At 36.1% G+C, this 17,501-nt stretch overlaps 2 protein-coding genes across 4 annotated transcripts in view; one reads left to right on the top strand and one right to left on the bottom strand.

Moving 5' to 3' along the window:
• The window catches only part of LOC125652642 (transcription factor IIIB 90 kDa subunit-like), a 35,686-nt gene extending 19,499 nt beyond the window's left edge, over positions 1–16,187 (bottom strand). Inside the window, exons 1-6 of one of the 2 annotated variants that reach the window (XM_056166569.1) lie at positions 15,726–16,187; positions 11,224–11,423; positions 10,481–10,558; positions 8,593–8,765; positions 8,142–8,174; positions 7,509–7,581 (exon numbers count right to left, since the gene is read on the bottom strand). In XM_056166569.1, coding sequence (XP_056022544.1) covers positions 7,509–7,581; positions 8,142–8,174; positions 8,593–8,765; positions 10,481–10,558; positions 11,224–11,410 — 544 coding nt within the window. In that variant the 5' untranslated portion in view covers positions 11,411–11,423; positions 15,726–16,187. The remainder of the gene's footprint in view (positions 1–7,508; positions 7,582–8,141; positions 8,175–8,592; positions 8,766–10,480; positions 10,559–11,223; positions 11,424–15,725) is intronic. The other variant, XM_056166570.1, reaches the window with a different exon arrangement.
• On the top strand, positions 73–3,215 carry LOC125652643 (BTB/POZ domain-containing protein 6-B-like). 2 transcript variants are annotated; one of them, XM_048881983.2, is made up of 3 exons: positions 73–347; positions 1,276–1,730; positions 2,051–3,215. In XM_048881983.2, exons 2-3 carry the CDS (start codon positions 1,276–1,278, stop codon positions 3,081–3,083), a joined length of 1,488 nt encoding a protein of 495 aa, XP_048737940.1. In that variant the 5' UTR covers positions 73–347; the 3' UTR covers positions 3,084–3,215. The 2 variants fall into 2 exon arrangements, with proteins under 2 accessions (XP_048737940.1, XP_048737941.1); XM_048881984.2 differs by having other exon boundaries at positions 117–566.
• Positions 16,188–17,501: the final 1,314 nt, after the last annotated feature.

Below are 17,501 nucleotides of genomic sequence, written 5' to 3'. Positions count from 1 at the left end.
CCCCCCCCACCCCCACCGCAGGTTTTTAAGTAGGCCTATATATATTTTTTAAAATTATCTATCATAGTAGTTGGCAATTCGATCAATAAAGTGAGAAACAGGCAAGGATCCTACCAGTGAGCTTTGCGAGCGTCGCTCACTGGTAGGAATCATGCTTGTTTACTTTTTCAATATTGATAAAATAGCCGACTTCTGTAGGCTGAGCTCGAAGTGACTGGATTTTGAGTTATCTCCCGTGGAATGTCAAGCACCTGCTTGAACAGTTATCGTTCTTGATCGTGACGTCATCCAAAGAAACAAAAAAAATATGTTGTGGAATCTTTGATCCAGGCCTGGAGGTATCCAGTGTAAGTTAGCCATCTATTTTATTTGCTTGGTATTTCACATTTATGTATATAAAAAAAAACCCCACACGTGATAAAAACATTCTGTTGACGTTATTGGAGGAAAATATCTTGCTACAAAACGTGGCCTATCGGCGATGAGAATCATGTCGCGAAGATTGTGCATTTCTTTGAGAGGAACCAATATTATATACACGGTACTCCTACAGCGCGGGTTATAGTGTAAGTTTTAAGCTTAGCTTAACGTGTTTAACGTTGTTAGTTCTGTCTTATTGGATAAATTGCATCAAAATATAAACAAAAGGTCCACAGTCAAGCAAGAAAATCAATAGAAATACCGTAGATTAAAATATTTTCAAAATTCAATTTAAAAATATTGAAACATCTGCCTCTTAGCCGGCTCAAATGGTATGTTTATCTAGTACAACCATAGGTCAAGCTCTAAAATCTAGCTTCTAGATAGATCTATGTATGGAAAACCTAATACCTAGAAAAATGTGGGGTACATCAAAACTAATATGATTTTTCTTTTCTGATTAAGCATGTCTCAAATGTTTTGTAAACCTAAAAAAAAAAAGGTAGATAGAAATAAATGTTTTAACTGTATTTTTAAAGATTGGTATGTGAAAACGATAAGCACTAGTCTACTGAATATGAAAAATATTTTATATTATTCATTTATTATTTATATATCTTACATTATTCCCCCCTCCCCAAAGAAATGATAGAATAAATCAACTATTGAACAGCTGATTTGTGTTGTGCTAGGTCATCTGAAAGAAGAAACTAGTTTTAAAATTCAAAAGTACACAATAATAAGAGTTGTTTTTATCAAACTTGTTTTTGTAGGTCTTCAATTAGGCAGGCTATCTACTTCTAATTTAAAATCACTTTATACAACAATCCCTAAAGATGATAATTTATATTTCAGATGGACCGTCCACCGAAAAATGAACCTAAAGGTTGTCTAAAACAAAACAGAGAGTTCTCAGATGACGAAGTTAACCAGGAAGTCCCACAGAACTTTGTTGTTGGTAAATTAACAAATGTGCAGCGTCCCGTTCGCCAGAAAGAAACGTCGTGGCAACTTCCTCTCTCTCCGCCCCCCCAACTGCCATCAGCCAAAGTATCCGAGGAGTTTAACTGGCAAGCAACTTTCCCCACTGTCAGGGAGAGGAATGCCGTCATGTTTAATAACCCTCTAATGGCAGATGTTCATTTTCTTGTCGGAACCAGTCCAAATCAACAGAGAGTACCTGGTCATAAATATATCCTGGCCACTGGAAGCTCGGTTTTCTTTGCTATGTTCTATGGTGGACTTGCTAATCAAGACGGAGATATAGAAATTCCTGATGTTGAACCAGGGGCCTTTTTGAATTTATTAAGGTAAAACTTTAAGGCAATTAAAACATGCAGAGAATTTCTTTTTTAACTGTTGTAAAGATCATACATTGTGAATCTTTACAAATTGGTAAACAAAGACACATACACTGTAATTTATATGTATATCAAATGGTATGAAATTCACATCTCAAATATACATTGTAGAAATTGTCTTTTACCTTGCAGATAGTGAAAATATCTATTTTTTAATTAAAGTAGTAAATCTGTTGTATCACTATTAAATGTAACAGTTAATGACAAGTTGTTCCTGAATATGTTGTATTTTATGGAACATTCTTAAATAATGTTTTTTCCTATAACAGATACATCTACTGTGATGACATTCAGTTGGAACCTGACAATGTATTGGCAACTCTGTATGCAGCCAAAAAATACATAGTGCCACATCTAGCAAAATCATGTGTACGTTTCCTGGAAACTAGTCTGAGTGCCAGGAATGCTTGCATTCTCCTGAGTCAGGGGAGGTTGTTTGAAGAGCAGGAACTGACACATCGTTGCTGGGAAGTCATCGATGCCCAGGCTGAAGAGGCTCTCCATTCTGACAGTTTTTGTGAAATTGACATAAACACACTTAAAACGGTCCTCAGTCGTGAAACCCTCAATGCAAGGGAAATATCGGTATTCACAGCTACTTGCAAGTGGGCAGAAGCTGAGTGCAACCGAACTAACTTAGATCCCACTCCAGAGAACAAACGGAAAGTGTTGGGGGATGCTCTATATCTAATAAGAATGCCCACAATGGGTCTGGAAGAATACGCCAATGGACCCTCTCAATCTGGAATACTGACTTTGCAGGAAGCCAATGACATCTTTCTACACTATTTAGCAAGAAATAAACCAGAATTGAGATTCACCAAGAAACCTCGATCTGGACTTACACCATTCAAATGTCACCGATTTCAGTCGTCAGCATACAGGAGTAACCAATGGCGATACAGAGGACGATGTGACAGTATTCAATTTGCGGTGGACACCCGGATTTTTGTGGCAGGCTTCGGTTTATATGGATCTAGTAATGGGGCTGCAGAGTATCAAGTTAAAATCGAATTGAAGAAAAATGGAGTAATTCTTGGTCATACGTACAAAAAGTTCTTTTCAGATGGTTCCAGCAATACCTTTGCCGTTTTGTTTGAAAATCCAATCCAAATAGAGCCGGACACTTTTTACACGGCTAGTGCGGTACTGGATGGAGTAGAGCTTAGCTACTTTGGTCAGGAAGGACTTACAGAAGTTCAATGCGGAAAGGTCACCTTTCAGTTTCAGTGCTCCTCTGACAGTACAAATGGCACAGGTGTTCAAGGGGGCCAAATACCAGAAATAATTTTCTACTGCTGATCATGTATAATGAAGGACATGTACAGGATATACCAGGATTTTTTTCTCTCTCCATTTTTTCATATACAATTTTAGTATTGTCATCAGATGCCCAATTCACGTGTCAGATTACATTAAAACTTTCGAAGATCATAGTGTTATCTTTGTTTTCAATAATATATATTGTTTGATGTTGCTTCCATAACATTTAATATGTACTGTAATAGTGTATCAGTATTTGCATATGTACATAGAGATGCCAACATTGGTTATTGATAAGTAGGAGTACCCAATGAAGACTGGGTTCCAGTCCCACATAGGATATAAAATCTTCAATGAATCTTCACATTTGAATTTAGGGCCAGGTATGGATTACTGCTAAGGTTTTTTAGTCCCCTACCGGCAGAGCCGAAGGGGGTTTTAAGTTTGTCCTTCTACCAAATCAGTAATTTTTTGTCATGTAGTACAGTAAAATGGTTAAATCTGGATTTTCTGCAGTCCAGTTAAATATTTCTTTCCCAATAAATGGCCTAAAAGTTTTTCCTATTTGTTTAAAGTCTGCAATAAAACCATGCAAAATGTGAATGTTCAGAAGCAAGGTTTTTAAATTGACTTCATTTGGTATTTGTTTTTAAGGTATATGTTTAGAAACATTAAAAGGATATCACATTTTGAATTGTGCTTATCAATATAATTTTTAGTAATGACGTATTCTATTTAAGTGGATTTTTAAGTGATTTTGATGCAAAACAGTTGTTTAAAATAGCATGCTTCCTGTAAAGATATAAAGATTTACTCCACTATTTTCATTTCGTTAAGACGTCCCCTTTTTCAATGTACACGACCTATTTGTACTTGGTAGTTGGCAAGGTGCCAGGTTGTTCAATTATGAATTCCATGTATCTATCATCATACAACAGACATATATAAATTCAATAATCATAACTTGTAAAGTAACACCGAAATATGATTACATTGTATTATAATATGATATATATGTAAAGTATATGGCTTTATCAATGTACATGAGCAGGGTTTTGCTGTCAGAGTAAATTATTACTTTTTTGGTTTAATGATTTAAACATGTTTAATTTTAAAGTGATTTTACCACAAGTCATATAGTTAGATAAAAATGGAAGGAAATGATAGAAATATGTAAACCTCTTATCAAACCTTTTTAAAAATACAAATCTTTATGCACAATGACTGAAATTACTAAGTTGTAGTTTTAACATTTATTTCAATGACCGTTGTAGTCTTTCATGTATATTTTATACTCTACAGACTCATCATTTTCAAATTTCTAGCAACAAAAACTTATCTTTTTATTGTCAATGTTTTAATACTACCGACAAATTTATCTAAATATTTTTCTTGCAACATTGGCAAAATCACTTTTTCTTAAAATAAGCTTAGATAAGGCTTCCCAAGACAAATCAGTGCTGTGCGGATATGTACCTCAGTGCACTCTACACTACATGATGTCACAATGAACAAGAGGCCCACAGGCCTTATCGATCACCTGAGTCTTAGTTATAAGTATCACTAGTCCCAAGGCCTATGAAATCTAGAATTCTTTTCCTGTTTTGAATACTAATATTCAACAAAAGTCTTAGATCCGGGTTAGTATAGATCCTCAGTACCCCTTGCTTGTCGTAAGAGACAACTAAATGGGGCGGTCCTTCAGATGAGACCGCAAAAACCGAGGTCCTGTGTCACAGCAGGTGTGGCATGATAAAGATCCCTCCCTGCTCAAAGGCCATAAGCGTCGAGCATAGGCCTAAATTTTGCAGTCCTTCACCGGCAATGGTGATGTCTCCATATGAGTGAAATAATCTCGAGAGGGACGTTAAACAATCAATCAATCAACAAAAGTACATGTATAAATTTTAAGATCACATCTTTTTTTTAAGGTTGATCGATCCTCATGCGATGTCAGGTTTTAGCAAAAATCTTTTGACGAAAATGTTTGAACACATTTGAAACCACACTAAGCAAGAAGGGTGTCATTTGGAAAAAATTGGTCCAGTACATCATGAAGAGAAGTCAAAAGTTGAAAAGTTAATGCTAATAAAATCAATCGAATTAAAACTAGAAAACTGACACGGTCAGCAAGGGCCCCGCCGAGGGTTATTAGAGGAAAGTGACATCTGTAATTGATATAGCAATGTTTGGAGCTGGTATATATGTTAGAATTAATAATATATAAAGATACATTGGAATGCCAATTTGTGAAAAAGGCATCATGATGATGAAGCATATTTATGAGAGACTTATGCAATTTAAATTACTTCTGTTTGACACACACTCATGACATCCACTCAAACACAACAGAGTGTAACAAAATCCCATTCTAATAGAGGATTCAAAATGGATAACTGGTACAAAATATGGTACATCCTATTCGAAAAGGATTATGAATTTGACATATTGATGTCTTGGAAAAGGAAATTCTGACATCGGGGCTCTAAGCGTTTTCAAACACATTGTCATTTGATAAAAGTGTTCTACATTTTTAAAAATAGAGATTAATAGAGGGCGAAGCCCTCTCACGGCCCGAAGGGCCGTGAGAGCGGAGCTCTCCCTATAGGTAACACATATATACATGTTTAAAAGGAAATTATAGGAAAATAATGAAAATTAAACCATACCTATGGAACTTGAAAAGTTTGGTACCAATGGCGTCAATTCGAATATTAGTGCGTGGACATGTATTTCTCCATTTTGAATCTCGTCTACCCTAGTTCATGTCGTTCTGAGATGTTACACACAAAATCCGTAAAAGCATGTAAATCTTATTTTCTTAATATATATAATCATTCCACGATTAACGCCATGTTTTTTGTTGTGGTTCAAACGCTATGTTTGTAAATTTGCTAAATAACGACGCTGAATACGACGTCACAATGTACTGTTTACATCAATTGCGTTATATTTCCCGCGTTCAATAAATAGGCGGATCAAATGTCCAAAATTAGGATGCTTTGATACAGCTCCGTCCGCGTGCTAACTTCGGGTTGCTTTTGTCCTGCTTTGGATATAGATACTAATGCCAAAACTTTTTTTCTTCGCCCTCAAACACGGTCACGCCGTAAAACATATGTCTTTACATACATAAGTGAGAAAGTTTCCATTATTTCTAGCTGAGACATACCATGTATGCGCAAAAAATTCATGAGCAAATATCAAAATACTCACGTAGAAAATGTGGACCTTACCGTCAACAAGCGCAGTGAAACACGCCATTTCGAGATTTTCGCCGACGAAAGCTCGGTAACAGTAATGAATAAGGTACACTCATTTTGTATCTATTTTGTGACTTTCTTTATTAAAAGGAACAGTTCTCTAATGTGTAACGTGCAATTACTACATAATTCAATAACTTGAAGCATGAAGCAGTTTCACTTTGCAACCGGATATAAGAAATTTTATTTCGCATTCCGATCCCGATCGAAAGTTGTTGACTGGGAATGACGTGTTTTAATTCAATATACATGTAACATCAAGCATTTTTTATATCACATTAAAAAAAAACACCAAATATATACACATACACAATGTTGTAGAGTTATTTCTTGTAAATTTTCTATATATCAATACAATGCATATCATAATTCAAATTGAAATTATTTCCCTTAGACAGTGGTAAATAAATACGGTCATAATAAGAAAGATGATGACATTCAAACAGACAGACAAAGTGACATGACTTCAAAATCTATAGGTATCTTCCTCTTATTGTAAAGTATTTCTGTACTAAATTTGAAAACTGTACAATGAAAACTGTTTGAGTTATCGTGTCACAAAGAAAGTGTTCATAATAACAAAGATAATGACACACATACAGACAGACAGACAAAGTGACATGACCCCAAAATATATAGGTGTCTTCCTCTTATTGTAAAGTATTTCTGTACAAAATTTGAAAACTGTACAATGAAAACTGTCTGAGTTATTGTGTCACAAAGAAAGTGTTCATAATGACAAAGATCATGCCATACAGACAGACAGACAAAGTGAAATGACCCCAAAATCTAGAGGCTTCTTCCTCTTATTGTACATTATTTCTGTACAAAATTTGAAAACTGTACGATAAAAACTGTTTGAGTTATCGTGTCACAAAGAAAGTGTTGACGGACAGACGGACGGACAATGTGATTACTATAGGGCTTCCCGCATTTCATGCGGGGCCCTAATTAGATGTTAGATCCGCTCACATACTCATAGCGAATATGTGAGGGATCTAACATCGAATTTTCATCAAACTTATGCTAAACATACAATCTTTGATCAGAAAAAGCCTACTTGTATTTGAAAATTTAGGTACAGTACTGAAAAAGATTTTTAAATTTTGAAGTTCAGCATGTGCATTTTAATACATATGTAGTTGTACAGGTCTACACACAATTTTATGTCGTTAGAAACTGCGAGACATTATATAATTACCTATTGCTGGGATATTGATACATAGAGCTCTGGACAGCTGCAGGTAGGTCTTTCCTAAACTGTAAACATTTATCTAAAAGAAGAAAATCAAAATAAGAGGCCTACTGGCCTTAATGGTCACCTGAGAAACATAAACTTGCTGCACAGCTCATTCACAATATTTTCTAATAACTTACTTTTACTTGATGGTTTACATGTGTTTTGAATTTCAAATCTGCCATGGCACCAGAAATTGAGAATATTTTTAAAGAAATAATGGATTTTACTACATGAGCTACAGAGACCCAAAAGAACCTCTGATCCAATGACAATGAATTTCACAATTTTGATAGAGGTTTCTCTCATTTTTTCTCCAAGCTTTCAGTCAATGCTTAGAATTTCAAAAATCTGTAGATGTACTTCATTTTACTAGACAGTATATGACATGTAAAATACAATACATCTTAGTACAAATGTACTTGTTTTATCTAGTAAATCAATTCTACATGTAGTATGTCTGGAAATTTCCTATAGATGATATCCATAAAAACTATCATCTTATTCACAAACAATCATTGACACACATGTAAGGGTAGAATATGTAGAAAGAAGCTGAAATGAACTATTTAGTATCTTTTATAACTTTAATCATACCTGTAATTGGTCACTGAAGTCCAGCAGCATATGTGAAATCATATGTCAAGGTCAAATGAATACTTCTTGGGAGCTTTGAAGATAAGATATCTATCATTTGATTATTTAATAAGTTATTTTATTACTCCTGGTAAACTCTGTGTTATAATTCCAAATTCAGTGCCTTCATTTTTATGACAATTTTTCAATAGTTAGGGTGACCTGCACCAACAAATTATTTGTGTGTTTGTTTACAGGACAATGCAAGAAGTAAATGCCTGAATTTTGATAAAATTTTTACAAAAAGATCCCCCCCCCTAACAGGCAACAAGAAGTGATTTTTAAAATTTAGTGGAGATCTAGTGGACTTTTTGGGGTGGGATGAATTTCTCAGTTTGTTACAGACAACATAGATAATTTCTGAATGATCCGGACTTGGAAGCCGTCACTGAGAGTTCTTGTAAAGGATATGAGGCGTGCCCTCCGTTCTACACACAATGTACAGACACGCTGCTATGACGTGTGCCGTTTTCCTGCCCTGGGTCATCCGTCTGTTAACAGCCATCTTGAAGAAGTTAAATGCTGTATCTATACAGTGCTGGTTCAATTTCAGCTGAACTCCGAGCTGCTGAATCCTCTTTCGACCTGGAAAAAAATTAGTGATAAAATGTAAGCTCATGATAATGTGATTAAATGTAAGCTCACAATGTAATTAAATATAAGCTCATGATGTAATTAAATATAGGCTCATGATGTAATTAAATATAGGCTCAAGATAATGTGATCAAATATAAGCTCACATTGTAATTAAATATAGACTTACGATAATGTGATTAAATGTAAGCTCACGATAATGTAATTAAATGTAAGCTCACGATAATGTGATCAAATATAAGCTCATGATAATGTTAACCCTCTGTAACCATGGTAACAGGACCATGAAGCAGATCACCACTTACAACAAATCTTGCATATTATTTTTCATACTTCATGAAATATGCAATTCATACCCTCGTGTATTTACAAAAATCAAATTTATTTCTTAAGTGCATCCATAAATTAGCACTTCTGCTTCACCACAAAAAGTGCTAAAATATGAATTCTGCTATAATGATTAATAATAATGATTAGTTTTATATAGCGCCTTTTCCAGCGTATGCTGCTCAAAGCGCTTTACATGTACATTAATGTACATTATTACCCCGGCAGACCTTACATCAATCTAGAACTCTCTCAGCCTCCTAGGAAGCATACAGTGCAAGCTGCCATTACAAGCGCTAGAGCATCAACATTCTAACAATATCTTTAACTGTCTATAGCCAGGTACCCCTTTTACACTTGGGTGGAGTGAGGAAATTCATGTAAAGTGCCTTTCCCAAGGACACAATGTCAGCCCTGCAGCGGCCAGGACTCGAACCCACGACCTTTCGGCCGAGAGTCTGACGGCCTAACCACTAGGCCACCGACACTATAAGTATTTCCTTTAAGCAAGCCCTCCAGATATAGTTCTTATATCAAGTTTGATACACAGTCAATGAATAAGTGTATAATATATTTGTATGTAAAAACAGCAAATATAATGGGAGAGATCATAGTCAAAGGGCTTGTAAAAGAAGTAGACCAACACCTCAGAGACGAACAAGCAGGATTTAGAGCTCAAAGAGGAACAACACAGCAGATATTTATACTCGGGCAAGACCGTAAGCAGTGGCAAATGGACACAGTCAATCCCCATGATCGTGATCACTGGAGATTTAGCATAAGGACAGCCAGACAACGTCAAACTCCTGACGAAAGGAACACAGACGATAAACTCGGATATTGAGTGAGTGATACCAGAACAGGCCATAGAATGGAATTCCAACTTATACACTTGTTTTACAGACTTTGAAAAAGCCTTTGACAGTGTGCACCACCGAGACACAATGTGGAAGAGCATGAAACACTATACGGCGTACCCGACAAATTCATCAGACTGGTTCAATGTCTATATGATAACAGTGAGTATGCATCCAGTCATCACATGAAGTGGAACATCAGAGTGGTTTAACACAACCCCATGAGTCATGATTTAAAAGTTGTAGCCACAAGATAAGAATTTTTGCAATATTTTTGAATGACTAAACCCTGTTTTTATTATTTACTTCATACTAGTAATTATCTCCCTTTTGCAAGGTATACAGCCCTTCATTGGATTAAATCTTGCATTCCCTTTATCAGAGGATGCTTTGTGACAAGATGGGTTGAAACTGGTCCAGTGGTTCTAAAGATGCTGAAAATGAGAATGGATTGAGAACAAACTTTGCTCTGTAAAGACTACAGCCCGCTTGAGCTTCCAGCTTCATTGAATTCAAACATACCATTATCAAATGTAACAGTTCGTGATTCCTTTTTCATTCCATGAGGAAAGCTGATACCTAGTGAATGAGATTTAGAACCTGAAAAGAGAAATTTGAGTTGTAGAACTACTGTACTAGTGTATTCATAATTAAAATAATTGCATGAGTAATGGGTAAAAATGGTAACTCTATATTGGTGCTGTACTACATCGAAACTGTCTAAGTATGATATGTAACTTTATATTAACGGGAAAAACTTTCAACCAAAAATTTTTTACATGTAGATCTAGTTTATTAGTTATGTTTTTATATTCCTATAGTTTCATGAAAGTATAAAGTAACAAATATTTAATCCTCACAATGTTTTCTAGTGCTAAATGTCTATCAGGTATTAAAATATAATTCTTGAGGGAAAATTTTTCTTATAGATCTATATATTTATTTTTCTAATCAAGGGCCCTCAAGGGGCAGCATGAAAATACATACAAATACTGTATTATATAAGTAAATTGTTCACATTTAATTAAAAAAACGAACCTCATCACCTTATGAACCGGAGTTGCATTTGTTACAGATTCGTTCATTCCTATTAATGCCAGAATATCTACCAATTTCAATTCTTAATTAATAAGTAAATCATTATTAATATCTAATGTAGAAGTTTAATGATACTTGACGTTTTGTTTGATTCAATGAAGTGATATCTGTCAGTTGAACCAATTCAAATCGTGTATTTACAGATTTAACACAATATCCATACTTACCATCAGTGGAAACAAATTGTCCTATGACCGATGAAGCCCCAGTTGCATGTTCCTCAAACTGGATTTCGGACACAATGATCTGGTCCTCCAACACAGAGCCACAGTTTGTACAGACAGCATCACCCCTAGCTGGGTCCTTGTCAATTTCTGTACAACCACAGTGGCTGCACACACCTGTACTGGACATGGTCAAAATTTACCTGCAAATGCAAAACCATAAATACAAAACTATCCTTGTCTTCTTCAAGCTGCTATTTTCAGAGAAACATACTAGATTGGTATATTTGTAATATATGCGAACAGTTTATATAGCAGAGCTTTAATATAGGGGGCTAAAGATTGATATTTGTTTAACGTCCCTCTCAAGAATATTTCCCTCATATGGAAATGTCACTAATTGCCGGTGAAGGGCAGTGAAATTCAGGCCTATGCTCGATGCTTATGGCCTTTGAGCAAAGAAGGATCTTTATTGTGCCACACCTGCTGTGACCTCGGTTTTTGCAGTCTCATACGAAGGACCGCCCCATTTAGTCGCCTCTTACGACAAGCAAGGGGTATTGAGGATCTATTCTAACCCAGATCGGGGGCTAAAGTCAGACTCTCTTGACAGATGGGCTTGATTGCCAGTGGCGAGGACAGTTAAATTATTAACTCTTAAATCTATATGTTAACTGTGAATGCTGGACAAGTCGACCCCTCGCAGGACAAGTCGCCCCTTCTCTTGAGACAAGTTGCCCCCAATATTATATATAAATATATTATCACATTTTATTTTTATTTTGTGTGTGTGTGTAATTGTACAAAAATTTACACTTTAAACTAGTGATGAAACGATTGTCAATCGTTTTTGGCTCTTTGATTCCGATTATCGATTCTATTTTTCATAATCGATTGTCGCTTGTACACTAATTAATATCTAATCCGAGATTCATCTGACTGCTACTCCCGCTTTTATATCGAGACATGTGCAGGGGAGAGTCAGAGTGGACTCCACATTGAAAACTGGGAATTCAGTGACACCAGCTAGTGTGTATACTGCACAGATCCATAAAACTAAATAGAAATAACTCCAAAAATAATAAACATTACTAACTATTTTTGTACATGTAAATACAGATTATATCGATCATTGATCGAAACAGTTCTTCCAATTATGACCGATTATCGATTATGAAATTTTCCCGATTTTTCAACACTACTTTAAACCCTATAAAGATATGTCTTTTTATTTGATTTCTTTTTATGTCATACTTTAACACGGATGGTAAATTCTAATAGAATTATCTTCTTCTTCTTCTCTTATGCCTGTGGTACCGGTGTGGTACATAGGCCACCAACAACACTCCTCCATCTGGTTCTGTTTTGTGCCAGTCTGGCCAGGTCTTGCCACCAATATCCCTCAGATTCCATTTCTGCATGGACATTTCGTCTCCAGGTGTTTCTTGGCCTTCCTACTTTCCTTTTCCCCCGAGGGTTCCACTGTAACGCTTGTCTGGTGATAGAGTTAGCTGGCTTTCGTAAAGTGTGGCCTATCCAGCTCCATTTCCGTTTTTTAAGCTCCGACTCTATGGGCTGCTGTTTGGTCTTCTCCCATAGATCCACGTTGGTTATCTTTTCAGGCCATCTAATCTTCAGTATTTGTCTAAGGCATTTGTTGACAAAGACTTGTAGCTTGTTAATAAGGTGTTTGGTGGTTTTCCAAGTCTCGCAGCCGTACAATAGGATCGTCTTGACATTGGAGTTGAATAACCTGATTTTGGTGTTCAAAGTAATATTGCCTGCTCTCCAGATAGTTATCATCATTCTGAAGGCTGTTCTTGCTTTTCCTATTCGGCTTTTGATGTCTTGTTCAGAGCCTCCCTGACCGTCCATGATACTGCCAAGATATGTGAAGGAGTAGACTTCTTCCAGAGGAGTTGATTTTACTTTGAGACTGGCCTGGCTGTTTGTATTTGCCTTGAGTACTTTGGTCTTTCTTGTGCTGATGATAAGGCCAGTCTCAGCTGCTCGTTCTTCTAACCGGGATAGTTTGTCTTCCATCTGTTGGTGGTTATGAGACAGAAGGGCAATATCATCTGCAAAATCTAAGTCGTCAAGTTGTGACATTAGTGTCCACTGAATGCCATTTCTTTTGCTGTTAGTAGTTTGTCTCATTATCCAGTCTACCGCTGAGAGGAACAGGAAAGGTGACAGCAAGCATCCCTGACGTACCCCTGTCGTGATGTCAAAGGGGTCTGTGAGCTGACCTTCATGCACTATTCTGCTCTTCATATCTGTATATGTGTTCTTGATGATGGTGATGAACTTTTCAGGTATTCCATAGTGTCTCATGAGTTTCCAAAGTACATTTCTATCAAGGCTGTCGAAGGCTTTCTGGAAGTCTACAAACACTATATATAATGCCGAGTTAAATTCAAGTGATTGCTCGATAATTATACGCAGTGTGGCTATTTGATCCGCACACGATCTATTTTGACGGAATCCTGCCTGGTTGTCTCGTAGTATTTGGTCAACAGCTTTCTTCATTCTTTCCAACATGATTCTAAATAACACCTTTCCCGGTACTGACAGAAGCATTATTCCCCTGTAGTTATCACAAATGCTGAGATCACCATTCTTTGGTAGTTTTACTAGGTATCCTTCTTTCCATTCCTGTGGTACATCTTTTACTAATTAAGTCGTAAAACATTTGTGTTGATGTTTCAATATCAGCTTTTAATACTTCTGTAGGAATGTTTTCAGGACCCGGAGACTTGTGGTTCTTTAAGGTGTTAATGGCTTTAATAGAATCATACACAGATTTAATTATTGCATTTCAGAAAAAAACATTTTTCATAATTCAATTGGCAAGGAGATCCTCAGGTAATTGATTAAATGTCTCCAATAGTGAGAAAATTTGGGGGGGTTTAGGGGGGAGGTGTGTGTGTTTTTTAATCGATACAGTATACATGAGTGTAAATGTGAAGCATGAATAATTATTTTTTAATGCGTTTCTCAACTAATTCCCGTTGAAAAATCATGATTAAAATTCCCATTTTAGAAATTTTATAACAGCTTCGCTTTACTGATTCTTTTTACGCGGTGATTTCAAAGTGTAAAGTACTCTGATGATGAGTATCTTAACATTTGAAGTAAATTTATAACAGCTTGCATTGGGGAAATCAAACAATACGCCAGTTTCGATTTCCTGTGTAGTAGGTGCATTTAGTGGCACTTTGAATGACTAAGTGGGACAGAGTGGACCTACAGTCAGCGAGGAAGACGATGAAATGCATTAAAAGCGGCCTCTCTTTTAATATGTAAATGTGGGGAATACAAAATACTGTCGAAAGAAATGTTTTACTAAAGTGGAAACATAAAAACAATGTCATATTTGCAAGTAATATCTTAGATATGGTACTTATGACCAACGAAATAACGTGCTATGATAAGAATTCTATGTATTTAATTACTCCCTAAATACTTATAACTTAATACTTAGTTTGTGTATCCGTCGAATTCGGGTGATGTAACAGTGTATGAGAAACTTACTGAGTACATTCACTTACGCAGTGATGAAAATTAGTCCCAATCCCACGTGTAAACAAATTGTTTCGTGCCTCACTATATACGAGAGTTCTCCAAAGGGAAATAACTCGGGCGTATCTCGAAACCAGCGTATTAGATTTAACAACAGACGCAGGTTATTGATAATTACACTACGTCAGCTGTAGAACAAGCTAATACTCTCCCTACCAAACGCTAACTTGCTTCCGCTGAAATTATATATTTCACATGTACATAAAAGTGATGATGAATTTACTGAACCCCAAAACTGGATTTTCACTAAAATCTCTCAGCTTGCATAAAAAGAACACCAAGTTTGGTGTTAATGTGAACATGTCTTTTCGTCTGTGATGTATATATGTACTATCTATAAGAAATTCATTTATTTTTGCTAATACACCTCTTGGATTTAAAACAAAAATAATAATTGTAAAGTTTAACATGTATAATATGAAGGGGCAAGTTATCTCAAGAGAGGGGGCGAGTTGTCTTGAGGGCAAGTTGTTTTGGGTGGCGAGTTGTCTTAATTGTCAGTTAAACTTGACTAAATTTTGTACAACTGGGTCCAGTAAGCTAAGTTGCTAGAGCACCTGTCTAGAGATTCATTAGTTTCTGTGGAAACGAGGGGGTTGTTTATATTCGGTTTTTGGGATAGAAAGACCGAATATAAATAACCCCCTCGTTTCCACAGAAACTAGAGATTCATGGGGCCTCAAGTTCCAATCCAGGTCTCATCCACAGGCAATTGCATCGCTTGGGGTCGAATTTACTATATAAAGTACTCTTTATATAGTAAATTCGACCCCAAGCGATGCAATTGCCTGTGGTCTCATCAGTTACATTTCTCCCTTTCTCTCACATAATATTCAAGCTTCAGTGTTTTCTAATACAGACTGTACAGTATAATGATAAAAATTTCAGAAGCAAAATTGCCACGTTGGGATTCGAACACTTACCTTATGTAGACCTACTTTTTGAATTCCAGATGGAAAACCATTACGCCACGACGATAAACACACACTTAAATACTAAACTTGTGTTTATAATAAAACTTCTGACTTCCAACAATATAAGCCAGACTACTTACACATTTATATTTACCCGAGTAGAAGTCGAGAAATATCAATGATGTTTCAAACTTTCTAATAAAGCGTGGCGAGATTTCTGTAAATATGGCGAGATTAACCAGGACAGTTCGTCACGACGATCTAGATATAATCTTTTTTAAAGTTTCCTGATAAACTCACAAGCGAAGAGAGCATAAATTAATCAGAAAAATCGTTTATGCAACGGTATTCAAGTAACTTCACGCCATGCCACAACTAGACCTAGCTGATAAATGATGATGCAAAGCAAGCGAAAGTATTGTCCTATGTTGATCACTAGATGGCGCAGTATTACTTCACGGCGCGTTCAATAACAGTTTCGTCTCGTAGGCCTACAGAAAGAAATGGAAAATGAATGGAAAACTGAATAAAAATTAATAGGTGTGTTGCAATAATACCAATGCACGTAATTCACAAGAACAATTTTCATTACTGTTTCGGCCTACCTCTTTTTATAACGTTCAACAACACATATGTACAGGATGCGATTTTTATTGCAAGCAAATGGAGTAAAACATTGTCGTTTCGAATTTCCTCCTTGATTTTGTGGCTGGTTTGCAAGTATTGAAGTAATTTATATAAGTATTTAAAATGTTTTTGAATATGCCGTTTCTACGTGGCTGTATGCATTTTTACAAAATTGAATCTCAGTGGCTTGCACCCGTTTAAAAAAAATGTAAATTAGATCTAGATTTGAAAAAAGAAAAAAAAAGTTATATTAATGTTTACATTTTGTTTTTGACGGGAGCAAGCCCCTGTGACTAAATCATGATAATATACCATTTTACAGTGTCAGAATTTTAACAACAACAACAACCCCCCCCCCCCCCGTCAATGGTATGGGCTTACTAGCTGTTTACTTAGAATTATGACACTGTAACCACAGGAGTCGGCAATTTTATCAATAAAGTAGAAATATATGAGAAATGGGCATAAATACTACCACTGAACTTCGCGAGCGCTCGCTCGAGCGCTCGCGAAGTTCAGTGGTAGTATTTATGCCCATTTCTCATATATTTCTACTTTATTGATAAAATTGCCGACTCCTGTGCTGTAACGTGTTTGGGTCCGTGAATTTGGATAAATCAAGACAATGATAGATAAATGATTGTATATAGATAGAAAAATGGCAATCAGCAATAATTACGAAAAATGATGATGTGAACAAGAACAAGTCAATACATACAAATAAGTCTTAGGATTATTTATCCCTAATATAAGAGCAAACAAATCTAATTATAGGCATCTGTATTCTCTTTAGAGAAGTCGCGAGGCATAGCCTTCATCGACTTCTCTTCGCAAGCATTCATGTTTTGATTCTGGAACACGTGTAAATGCCGGAGTCGGTGACGGTTTATGCTTCAACCGACGTTTCGACTCAGATGTGGCTGGATTTACGCAAGAGACAATTTGTTTTCAAACATTTAACAGCAATGCACAAAACCGTCACAAGGAAATCAACACTTACTTGCTTTTAATCCATTTTCAATATGCCCGTCCCGGGTTTAAATCACAACTCTGATTACGTCAGCCTGCTTTTCTCTTAACTGGTCCCCTATTGCGACAGCTCCCAAGACCAGTTAACGTAAACCCGGGACAGGGGATATGTTGAAAATGGATTAAAAG

This window comes from Ostrea edulis, chromosome 5, assembly GCF_947568905.1.
Source record: "Ostrea edulis chromosome 5, xbOstEdul1.1, whole genome shotgun sequence".
Classification (NCBI taxonomy): domain Eukaryota; kingdom Metazoa; phylum Mollusca; class Bivalvia; order Ostreida; family Ostreidae; genus Ostrea; species Ostrea edulis.
Note: the sequence above shows the minus strand (reverse complement) of the source record. Positions and strands in the feature narration are given on the sequence as shown.